An 11840-nucleotide genomic window follows, 5' to 3' on the forward strand; every position below is an offset into this window, starting at 1 on the left:
TCCTATTTAGGAAAACACCCTTTGATGGAGAAAGCACAAAGCAAAGAGGAATTTTTGCACGGATGTTTCCAATTGTGACGGGCACAGGAACATCAGAACTATCTCTGGGAGAGCTCCTGGGGCACTGCAGACCCCCTGGAATGAGAGGGGAGCCTTGACTCAGCCCTGAGCATCAGCCTGGTTGAGGATTATAAGAGCTGTTTTGATCAGGGGAAAATTTCTGTTTTTAGCATAGGCAGCAATTAAAATAGCTCAGGAATCTCAACGCCTCGGGGAGCTGTCATAAAAGGAGGCAGAAAATCCATCTTCTGGACTCCTCTGCACCAGAGATGAGCCTGGAGGGAGCAGAAGAGAAGAGAGCCTGAGTTTCACCTGGTGAAAAAGGACAAGCTGAGACGTCGAGCCGGATACAGCGCTTGGATCCTGAGATGCCCGTGGAGGATCTTCGGGGTCCCAGCACCCCTTTCTCGCTCTCCTTTTCGGGCAGTGGTTTCCTGGCCCTCTACCAGGTCGGGGTGGTGCAGTCCCTCCTGGAACTGGCTCCTGAGCTCCTCAAATCTGCCTGCAAGGTCTATGGATCATCAGCTGGCTCCCTGATCGCCGCCGCCGTCGTGTGCGGGATCGGCCTTGGTAAGACAACTGTCACCTCAGTTTCCCTTTCTCGTGGAGATTTCTGTTTCAGAATTGATGCCTCAAAGTGTTGGTGGGGATGTTGCCTTTTAATTAGTTGTTTTCATCAATCATAGGTTGCGTGTTAGGCCTTAAAATCGCTTTTAGCCAGCACGGAGCAAAAAGTTGTCATGGGCAACTTTTGTGAGAACACAACTTGGGAAAAGGGTTAAAACTACAAGTTTTAAAGTTCACCTTGATAGGCTTCAATGAAAAGCTTGTGAGAGAAAGATGTGTTGTTGAAACTGGGCATCTGGAAAAAAAGAACTTTTTGCAGAAACCAGCAGATAACAACGAAGTCTAACAAAGGTTCAGTGTTTGTGTCAGAAAGTCCCTGCCGGAGAGAAAAAGATACTAAAAAGACTAAAAGTATGAACTAATTAGCACAAGCAATGAGACATTAATAACCAATAGTGGCTAGAATACTAATTAGTGAAAGGGAATGATGTAATTTAGAACCAATGAACATGTGTTTCTTTGAATTTGTTAAAAATTTATAAACAGGTGAAAAAAATGACGTGTTGGTGTCTGGGTGGAGGCAGGATTTTTGTTGGCCACATGCACACCCAGAGCTGCAAATCTAGTGAGGCCTTGTTTTCTAACACTAAAAAGACAGTGGTTCTAGCACCCAAAATGCAGTGTAAGAGGGTCCTGTCATTCCCAAGGATTTCAGGGGTATTTGGCAGCAGGGATGCAATATTGATGTAACTCCTATCGCTCACAAGGCACTAAAGAAATCCAAGGTGTTGTCGCTTCTGGCAGCCAAGCTGGAGCAATTTTGGGGGTATAAGGTGAAATAGCCTGTTGTGACAGTCTGAATGTTCACTGTCAGATGGTGGGGAGATACCTGTGTGGGGAAAGCTGGATGTACCTGAATTCCATTGGCTCATTCCCTGCTCCTGCTGAAGGAGCAGAACTTCCCTTCAGCTGCAAGGTCTGAGGAGTGCTGAGATGTGTCCCAAAGAAAGTCTGCCTGGCTGTAGACTCAGCATCTACAAGGGATGTGCCCTTTGTCCCTATGGATCAGGTCCCTTGGGCTCCTTAGCCACAAAGGGACGTGAGTGGCATTCCTAGGTATCCATAGAGGTGACAGCCCTGTTTGCATGTCACATTGTTTTATCCCACCCAACCTTCCCAGAACAAGGGAAGATGTGCAATTCCCATTCCCAGATAGTGGAGCATCTTTCCCTGTGGTAAAATCTCAGGAGCTCATCAGTGGGATGTGCCTGATGGAACAGCAGTATATATATATATATATATAATATATATATTTAGAAAAAGCAGAAATAAACATTTCTGCCCATATGGGGGTGAACTCCTTCACAAATCAGCAAAAAATTTCCTCTCTGATTCCTCATGCTGGTGTAATGGATGGAGCTGGGGATGTCCAGCAGTGCAAATAAATTTGGGAACTGCTCTTGCTGGAGGCACCAGTCCTGAAACAGGGCTCTGCTTCCACGGGGGTGAAAGGCACCCTCCACTTAGAGGGGTTGAGGTGATCTTGTACTCAAAATACCTTCCCCAGGGGAAGAAAAGACGTTCTGGGTAGTGATGAGGCTGGTTGGGTTTCTAATAAGGAAAATTGAAGTGCCACAAACTCTGTCAAATTCACACTGGGGTGAAAAGAGGGTGAAAGGTGTGTTTGGCATCCCATGGGGTGGCTGCGGTCAGGTCCCTGTCCCTTGCCCTGACCTGGGCTGGGTGAGGAGGTCTGAGCTGAACAGTCTGAGCCAGTCTGTCGTCTGCCACCCCACAGGTCACCTCCTGGGGACATGCCTGGTCACTGAGCTGGTGCAGGCAGGGACAGACATGGCATTGCTGCCACGGTCAACCCTTGCGTGCCCTGAACCGAAGCCCCCAAGCCGGGGGCTTTTTCCTCATTCCCAGGATACAGAGCAGTGCCCTGTGGGTGCACCACCTCCCTGGGGTGTCTCTGGCTCTTTTGGGATCCCTGAGGGCCCCGTGTGACCCTGCTGAACACTAATCATCACCACATGGCCTCAGCATCCGCTCAAACACACATAACCCCTCTTAATACCTGTGTGGCTCCAGGTGCCTTCAGGACACTCCACCTAATCCGTCTGTCTGTCCATGCAATCTCATGAGACAGCATGGGAGCCTCTGTCCCTACAAGGCCATGGGTGCAGGTGCAGGTGCAGGGTCCCAGGGAGCTCCCCTGGGTGCAAGGATGGCTCTTTTGGAGCTAGATGAGCTTTTTGCTGAAGGAATTTAACCCCCAAGGTGGGATATTCCCCTAGGGGGGCTCCCCACGTCAGCAAAGGGACCAAAATCCCTCCCTGGGATCAGGAGTTTGCTGCACTCCTCGTCCTCCCCATCACTGCACAGCCTTTAAAACCCAGAGGACCCCTTCAGCCAGGGCTCTGGGGCTCCCCTCCTTTAATCCAGCTCCTGGGATGTGCAGACACATGTAATGGTTATTAACACCATCTCACAGGTCGCTGGGGGAGCTCAGGTGAGTCCCAGGACACTTGGCTTGCAGAAAGCCCTAAACAGAGCAGATGCCCCTCATCCTCCCTCATCTCCCCCTGGCAGCTGGAAAACTGGAGGGGGAAGGCAGGAACGTGTTGAGCAAGTCACATTGGCACCTACAACTCTGCCTGCACCCGTCTGCCTTCCTGGGGCTCTTTGGAACCTTTCCCTAATCCCTGCCTTGAGCACCTGTCTCCGGTGCAGACGGGGATTTCACAGGCGGGGTCACACTCAGTCTTTTGAGGACACCGTGGGGGTGATGTCCCCTTTTCTGCCCTGCCACAACATTCCCCAGCAGTGTCATCCTGGGCTCACACAGTGGGGCTGGAGGGGCTTTATTTGTGAGGAGAGTTAACAATAGGATGAAAAATATAACTGGCAGGGCAGCAGGGATATTGACTTTCTCTCTGTCTTTCCCCTGTCTCTGTTTCAGATGACCTAAAGGAATTTTTCTTTGCCATGGCAGCAGAAGTCAGGAAAACCATCCTGGGCCCCCTCTCTCCCAGGTGCAGCTTGCTGGCCAATATCAAGTCTGTTCTGCAGCGGATGCTCCCAGAGAATTCCTACCAGCTGGCTTCAGGGAGGCTGCACATCTCACTCACCAGGGTGGCAGATGGCCAGAATGTCATGGCCTCGGAGTTCAGCTCCAAAGAGGAGCTCATTCAGGTACAGAGACATTCCTCTGATGCTGAGGAACATCTCTGCCTGCTGCTCGGGGTGGAGGACCCTAAGCTGGTGTCTTCAACTGCACTGTTTTCTACCCTGAGTAATAAAAACTGTAGCAGTTGCCAGGTTTTCTACTGACAGTATCAAGAAGCTCTGCCAGAGCTGTGGTCCTGCCACAATGAGCTCCATGAGTCCTTGGAGGGGGAGAGGGAGATGTGAGGTCGAGAGTCAGACAGGAACAAATCACGCTAAAAAAGCAGCAGGTTTGTTTCCAGCCTCACAAAGCTGATGCTGGTGCTCTGATAAGTGCTGATGACTCTTTAAGAGCTCTGTTAATGCTCAGCTCTCCATAGAGGTCTCTCCCCAGCCAAATCCCACTGGCAGTGGTTTTCCTTGTTGCCTCAGCGCTTTCCTGGGAGGACAGAGCTCTACAAAGCTGCTGCCAAACAACAAGCAGCTGATTAACCAGTAAATTAACCAGAAAAATATCTTGGGCAGTGATATGTAGATTTGCACCTATTAATTCTGGCAGAGCTTAATTAAATCAAATTTAATTAATTTTAAATAATTTTTAAAAAATTAATTAAAGACAGAAGTGCTTTGCCCTGCTCAAGAGAGTTATTTCAGCTTTAATGAAATGAGCTGTTTGCCCCTTCTTGAAGCCTCTCTTCCTACCACAGTCCAGGTGGCACTGACAGCCTGGCTCCAGACTTTGTCAAGGCTGAATTTTCAGGCACCCAGTCAACAGCTTTTGTCCAGGGGAACTTTAACAGGAACATTGACTTCTCCAATCCCTCTCCTCTCCCAGGCTCTCCTCTGCAGCTGCTTCCTTCCTATTTACTGTGGATTCATCCCTCCATCCTACCGAGGAGTGGTGAGTGGTATTTCCAATAAAACAGATGCTCCCAGCAGCGTGTTCTTGTGTTTGAACTTCACATTCCCTCGAGCAGGGTGGGTTATGTGTGTCCAGGTTTTTCCTTTAGTTAATGGAGGAGGATAAAGCCTTTTAGCTCGTTCTCCATCACATCCTAAGGTGAGAGCTGGGTGGCATTGCCATCTGGAGAGGGCTTTGCCCACAGACAGACTGTGAGTGACTCAATCTTGCCTTGCAGATCTCCGGCACGAGATGAGAGGAATCCCACGATCAGGAATTAGAGACACAGTCCAGTTATCCTGGGCAGGGTCTGCCTGCGGTGCCGGTGTCACTCAGATCAGGTGCAGACCTGCATGGCTCAGGCACAGCAAGTCTGTGGGAGAATCCCTGTGCATTTTCATACCCTGTGCTTGTCTGGGTGAAGGAGGAGCACATCAGTGTTTTCCAGAGCTTTCAGGGATGGGGCAGCCACAGCTTCTCTGAGAAACCTGTGCCAGGGCCTCCCCACCCTCACAGGGAGGAATTCCTTCGCAGTGTCCCATCTAACCCTGCCCTCTGGCAGTGGGAAGTCATTCTCCCTTGTCCTGCCACTCCAGGCCTTGTCCAAAGTCCCTCTCCAGCTCTCTTGGAGCCTCTCTAGGCACTGGAAGGGGCTTTAAGGTCTCCACCCTGGAAGAGTCTAAGGCCAGGTTGGACAGGGTTTGGAGCAACCTGGGCTAGTGGAAGGTGTTCCTGCCCATGGCAGGGGGTGGAATGGGACGAGCTTTGAGGTCCTTTCCAGCTCAGACCATTCCCTGGGTCTAGGATTGCTGTGTGAGGCCCCTCTGCACTGTCACTTCATGAACATTCAGCTTGATCAGCTGCAACCTCAAATCCCACTGAGGTGGGTGGTAAATTCAGATTCCTTTTGGACCACGGCAAATGACATTTTCCTTGCCCAGTGAGCAATCCCCCAGGGGTTTGCAGACAATTATTAAAGTGGGGGCCCCACTGCTCGAGCTCAGGACTCGAAAGTTATGCAACATTTGGTGATGTTTGAATTGGCTCACAACTGCCAAATTTTTCTTTTTTTTTACAGAGCTTTGTGAATTAAAGTAATTATATTCCCTTCTTAATAACTGCTGTGGATTTACAGCACCTGGTCGAGGAGCTGGCTGGGTGCCACAGGCAGGGCAGCTGAAGGAGCTGGTAAAGCCTGGGATTAAGAGTCAGGGTGGGAAGAGGCGCTGCTGAAAGGAGAGAGGACGTGCTGGAAGTGGCTCGTGGTGGGAGATGTCACCCCGTGGAGCTGCTGGTTCTCGTCCTGGTGACACTGCCACGACCCTCAGAGCAAACCCTCCCCTCTGCTCCTGCCCGCAGCGCTACGTGGACGGGGGATTCACCGGCCTGCAGCCCGTCTCCAGCCTGGAGGAGCCCGTCATCACCGTGTCCCCCTTCACCGGAGAGCTCGACATCTGCCCCCGGGACTGCCCTGCCATCTTCTTCTGCTTCCAGATCTTCAACGGCAGCGTCCAGATCTCCATAGAGAACCTCTGCAGGATCAGCTACGCTCTCTTCCCGCCCAGCACCATGGTGAGCCCAGCAGGGCTTCTCCCAGCTTTGTTGTGGTTGGAAGGAATTAATTCTGCTCCCGCCTTCCCGAGCTTTAGGGTTCGGCTCAATCTCCACCACTAATTAATCAGGTTTCAAAGGTAGGGGAGAGCACCAACTGTTATTGCAGGACATTATTTGGGGTGGCCAAGCTGGGGTGGGGGTCCACAACCTGCAAAGGACCAGGTGGAATGAGATGATCTTTAAGGTCCCTTCCGACCCAAACCATTCTGTGATCCCATGACTGGTGTTTTGGTGGCTGGAAACCGACCTGTGCTTGCTGCCTTCCCAAATGGGCCATCCCTGACCCTCCATGGTCAAACAGCTTTGGATAGACCTTGCACTGCCTGGACTGGGGCTCTTCAGTGACCTCAAGTCTTTCTCCTTGCAGGTCTTGAACGACATTTTCTCCCAGGGGTACCAGGACACTGCCCTTTTCCTGTACAGGAACAGTAAGTGCCACCCCAAGACCCGATGGGCAGCCTCAGAGTGTGACAGACACAAACATCAGCCCTTTCTCTCCCCACAGATGCCTTTGGATTTAATTACTTCGATGGGAATTTCCGCTTTGGCAGCACCTGTGGGAAGAACAACTCCACCCAATCCGAGGGGACACACCCCGGGCTGTACAGGAGGGTCCCTCAGAGCCTGACCCCTTGCTTCCTGCCAGGTAAAGGGTTTGGGGTGATGAGCTCGGGTTTGGGGCTGTTCAGTCCTCCAGAGGAGCAGTGTTATCTTTAAGACATTATTGAGTTATTTATTATGGTAAATATTTCTACATCTGCAGTAGCTGCTCACAAAGAGGCTTTGTAAGAGTTGCTCAAGCTGGACTTGCTCCTGGGCTTAAGCATCTACCTGAGCTGCAGCTGGACAAGAGGAATTCTTGCATTTATTTGGTTATTTCTGTTACTGATCTTTGTTTCCTTCTGTGTTGTCGTTCACGGGCACAGGCTTGTGGAAGAAGGAGCAGGTGAATGGACTGCAGGACCCCCTGGCCAGGATCCTGCTGCAGCCTTACAGGCTCCCAGCTTTATTCAGGAAAGGGTAAGAACATCCTGAGAGAGGCATCAGAGAATGACACACGAGCCAGGGGTCGTGCCTTCAGCAGTGGTGAGGCAGCTGAAGGGACACATGAAGGGATTTAGTGTTCCCTGAAGGCAAACTCTCTGGGAGGCAGGGAGTGGCTGGTGAGAACACCAGAGGATCACTTGGCTGTGGGAAAGGTTATTACAGTGTGCATTTACCATTTAGCACCTTTCCCTGCCTTTGCCCATCATTAAACTCAGCCTGTTTATTTTACTCTTGCAGGGTGAAGAAGGTGTGGGGGCTGCTGGAAGGTGTCACCTCCCTGGCACAAGGACTCCATAAACTCCTCCAAACCTTGGTGCCTGCTTTGCCCAAGAGAGCCGTGGACAGGAGGTGAGAAGCTCTCCCTCAGCAAAGGGAGAACAGGGAAAGGGTCCCTGATGCTGAACATGGCTAAAATCTCCAAATCTGGAGCAGCCCACATTAAAAGTAGCTATTTTTTTCCCCCCTATGATATTATTTTGATGTATCAAAGGAGCTACAAAACAGCTTAGTGCTGCTTCCCTATTGCAATATATTCATGTTCAAGATATTTACCTACCGGGCTTTGTCCTGGCAGGACATCAGGAACGTTCACCAAGATCCTGAGAGATGTTTTGGCACTAAACCCTCAAGGATTTGAGGCATTTAACTTGTCACACCGGCAGCTTTGAAGTCACATCTGCCCCAAACCCGCTCGCAAGTTCCTTCATGAGCAGCTGGCGAGGAGACTCCACACAGCTACAAACTGCTCAGCTGTGAGAAAGCCCTTTGGTGTCAAACACCCCTGGGGCTGCTCATCCCTCTGGGTCCGTGGATCCTGACCCAGCTGTCCCTTTGTTCCCACAGGTAACTGGCCTGGAAGGGCCCTGGGGGTCTCCAAGTTCTGCTGCCTCGGGAAGGGATGGGTGAAACCAGAGCTCATCTCACACGCCAGCACAGCTGCTGCTTTGCTATGGAATATTTTGGGGTTTTTGTTTGTTTTTTTTTTCACTTGGGAGCTGATTCTGCCTCCTGTGCTGCTGCTGCCCCTGCTCAGGCCTGACCTGCTTTAACGTGACAGCCGAGGCAAAGCTCTGGTGCTGCTCCTGTGACCCACCCCAGGCTGCAGGAGCCACTGGGCAGCTTCACCTGCAGGCACCTACAGCCCAGAGCCTGCTTCCCTCCCCTGTCTCCCTCCTCATCACCAGCAGCATCCCTTCCCTTCCTTTAATGCAGATTATGGGGCAGGAATTTGCCACGAAATGCCACATTTTAAGTATTTTCTTCCCACTCAAAAACTTTCAGAGCAGTTTCATCAGAGCAAAGGAGAAGCCTTAGGGAGCATCACACTTGGTAGGAACCAATTTTCATCCAGTTCTCTGAAGCTGTTTTACCAATTATCTATTCTTGAACTTCACACACCCCCATAGCTCTGCTTCTCCTGCCTGTGGAGGTGGGAGAACATTTGGATCCCCCTCGAATTCGCAGCTGTGGAGAAGGATGGAGAAACCTGAAGATGAACCTCCTCCTACTCCAGAGTCCAGCACTCTGTGCATTCCCCGGCATTTCACAAATAAATGAGTTATTTTCAGGGAATTATCTGTAATTTGCAGCCACCCACAGCGCAGGGCCCAGGCAAACACACCCCGTGCTGCTGGTCTGTGCACAGAATTAATTGGCAGCTCTCTTAATTATCCCAAATCCACGCTGCACGTCAGGGACTGATGGATTGGCTTCACCCCGACTGAGTGTCCCCCGTTTGCTGGTTCCTGATGGACAACAAACAGATCCCAACAGCACAAGATGTCAATAAAGAGCTTGTTTAGTTGCACAAAGGGAAATGGAACAGAGGGAAGTTTCATCCAAAGGGCCCTGGAGACTTCAGGCATGAATGTGGGGAGTGGCTGCTTTGATGTAAACAGATCCAAAGTTAACTCTGAAAGCTCTGTGAAAGGTTAACACACCAGGTTCTGCTGTCTTTGGTTGAAATCAGAGACCTGGGAATATTTTTCTCTGAAATGAGCTTGCAAAAACAAAAGCTGGATGCTTATTTCATAGAACCATGGAATGGTTTGGGTGGGAAAGGTTCCTGGGCTCCCTAGGATCACCACCACCTCCAGGTAGGATATTCCCTTTTCAGTCAGCCTCCAGCAATTACACTTCAAACAGGAATTAAAATCCCCCTGAGAAAATTCTCATCTAGGAATTGGACACCCAAACCCACTAAATGTGTCTGCAAATCTCAACCACAAACAGGAGCACAGTTTGAACTGCCCAGTGTGTCCCACCCACCCCTATGATACTTAATCATAAAAAGCCAGGAAAACTTTAAGAGCTTCAATTAAAAAAAAAACAACCTACAAGAAACACCCAAACCAAAACAGTCCCTGCAAAGAGCCCTCCTGCTCCAAACCTGCAGGGGTTTGCTAAGAGAGAAATATTTATACAACTCAACATTCAAATCAGCTGTTTTTTTGCTTTATTAATCCCTCACCTTTTCAAGGAAGCACAGCTGGTGCTGCCTCCTCTGCATGAGCTTGGAGCTAAGGGCACCAGGAGGCTTTGCCAGGGGTGATGGATAAAGGTTGGCATCAGCTGGAATCACCTTGTGCAGGACCTTGTTTCACCCCAAGGAAGCAGACTGGGAATCCCACTGCACCCAGTTGGGATGGATCCACTCTGAAATGCCTCCTTCAAAGGTGGGTCACAGGAAGCACCAGGGTCTGAGGCAGGGATGGAAGGGGCTGTGGCCCTGCCTGTGCTGGTGATGTCACTTTCATTGTCACTGTCACATCCTTATGCTCCTCAGTGCAGGTCAGGCTCTGCCTTCAGGCTGGGCTGCAAGTTGCTTATTCTCTCTTTAAAACACAAACTGGGGCTGAAGGCAGCAGCGGGGCCAAAAATGCTCTTCTGTGGCTGGCCTGGCCCTAAAGGGAGGAAAAGCACATTATTCTGTCTGACAGACACTTCTGGCAGTTCCTGTGAGACAAACTGGATTCGAGTACCTGAGCTGAGCTGTTCCCTCCCTGTTCTAAGTGGGCCTAGAGCTGGTTTGTTTTCAAGGGAAAGGTCTTCCTTGCTTTTATTTGATGTTTTTTCAAGCTTTTATTTTTATAGCTGGAAGGGTGACAGTCCTATTCTTTCCACTTTATATTCCTTGTTTGGTGTGGTGCTCCTAGAACAATATTTGGGTCTTTTTTTTTGTTTGTTTTTACTTTTTATTTACGTGGCAACATTTTAAATAATCAGCATGTTAAAATAGCTGTGTCATTTTACCTAAGCTGACAAATTCTGTAACGCTGAAAGCCTCTAAAAGAAAAAGGAAATATATAATAAAATCGTAAAAAACTTTGCATTCCACCAGATGCTTTGTATTTCTCTGGTAATAATAACACAAACTGGGGGCTGAAATGCTGAGGATTTGAATGGTTTTTCATTCAAAACCCAGATGGGAGAGGGCATTATTTTGCACAGGATTGCAGAAAACTACAAGTTTTGGATCTAAACCTGCCTTGTGTTGCTCAAGAATGATACAGGTAGAGGTTCACCTGCAGGTCTGATGTGCCTTCCTTGCACTCAGTATTTCTCTGGCTGCAACCAGGGTTACTAAGGAGAAATTTGGATCTGATCCTGGAACCCTTGAGACACTCTTAATGAAATCCTGTGTGGACAGAACCTGTTATTACCTTGCAAGCTGAGTAAATAAATGGCTTTCTCCATGGAAAGAGCTGCTTTTCCAAAGAGCCCTTCTGAGCCAGCTACAAGCCTCAATCCTCACCTAAACCAGGTTCAGCATAAAGCCTCACTAATAACCCCTGACCCAGGGGGGACTTTTTTTCCCATTCCTGGTGTTCTCACATCTTTTCTGGAGCCTCCAAAGTCCCAGAGAACCCCTTTTGGTAGTGACAGCCCTGGGCCAAGTGTCACTTAGCTCATGAAAATTGGTGGGATAAAGGAAGTGCTGGCTCTTTACCTTTCTGGGGGTGGTCAAGGTGGTGTGGAGCTTCCTCTTCATCCTCTGCCTGGGTGGTCCCTGGATCCTCTTCAGTGGCATTCTCCGGGTTTGTGGCTCTGGAGCAAAGTTCTCTCAGTTCTGGCTTCAGGTGCAGGGTCTCCTCACCTTTCTGGCATGATCCATCGGTCAATGAGAGCGTAAAGCCCTCAAAGTAATCCACAGGGAAATTAACTGTTGGGAAGAGAATCCAGCTCTCACTGCCTGTTCCCCAATGACCTGTTCTCCAGCAGTGTGAGGCATGACCAGGGTTGACTGGAAAACAGGGATACTGGTGACCCCGTGGTTAATGGGAGTTGGGTTTGGGGGTCAGGGATCACCAAACTTTGCTGCTTTGTGATCATTGGGTTATCAAACACCTCACAGGGCACCTGAGTCTGCATTTCTGTCCAGGACCTGGGGGCCTGTGTATCCCTGGGAGAAAGCTCTGCCATGCCCACTGTGGCAGAGGAAAGATCCAACATCCCCAGAGAGTGAACAGGGAGCTTCAGG

At 49.9% G+C, this 11840-nt stretch overlaps 1 protein-coding gene across 1 annotated transcript; it reads left to right on the forward strand.

The window, feature by feature from the left end:
* The first annotated feature begins 266 nt into the window (after nucleotides 1-266).
* Nucleotides 267-10687, forward strand: PNPLA1 (patatin like phospholipase domain containing 1). The gene is made up of 9 exons (XM_050326809.1): nucleotides 267-630; nucleotides 3593-3825; nucleotides 4634-4699; nucleotides 6059-6271; nucleotides 6681-6741; nucleotides 6819-6959; nucleotides 7240-7333; nucleotides 7598-7708; nucleotides 8204-10687. The coding sequence occupies exons 1-9, from the start codon at nucleotides 429-431 to the stop codon at nucleotides 8205-8207; spliced, it is 1125 nt and encodes a 374-aa protein (XP_050182766.1). The 5' UTR covers nucleotides 267-428; the 3' UTR covers nucleotides 8208-10687.
* Nucleotides 10688-11840: the final 1153 nt, after the last annotated feature.

The sequence above is a fragment of the Myiozetetes cayanensis genome, unplaced genomic scaffold, assembly GCF_022539395.1.
Source record: "Myiozetetes cayanensis isolate MyiCay16 unplaced genomic scaffold, myiCay2020 scf32, whole genome shotgun sequence".
In the NCBI taxonomy this organism is placed as follows: domain Eukaryota; kingdom Metazoa; phylum Chordata; class Aves; order Passeriformes; family Tyrannidae; genus Myiozetetes; species Myiozetetes cayanensis.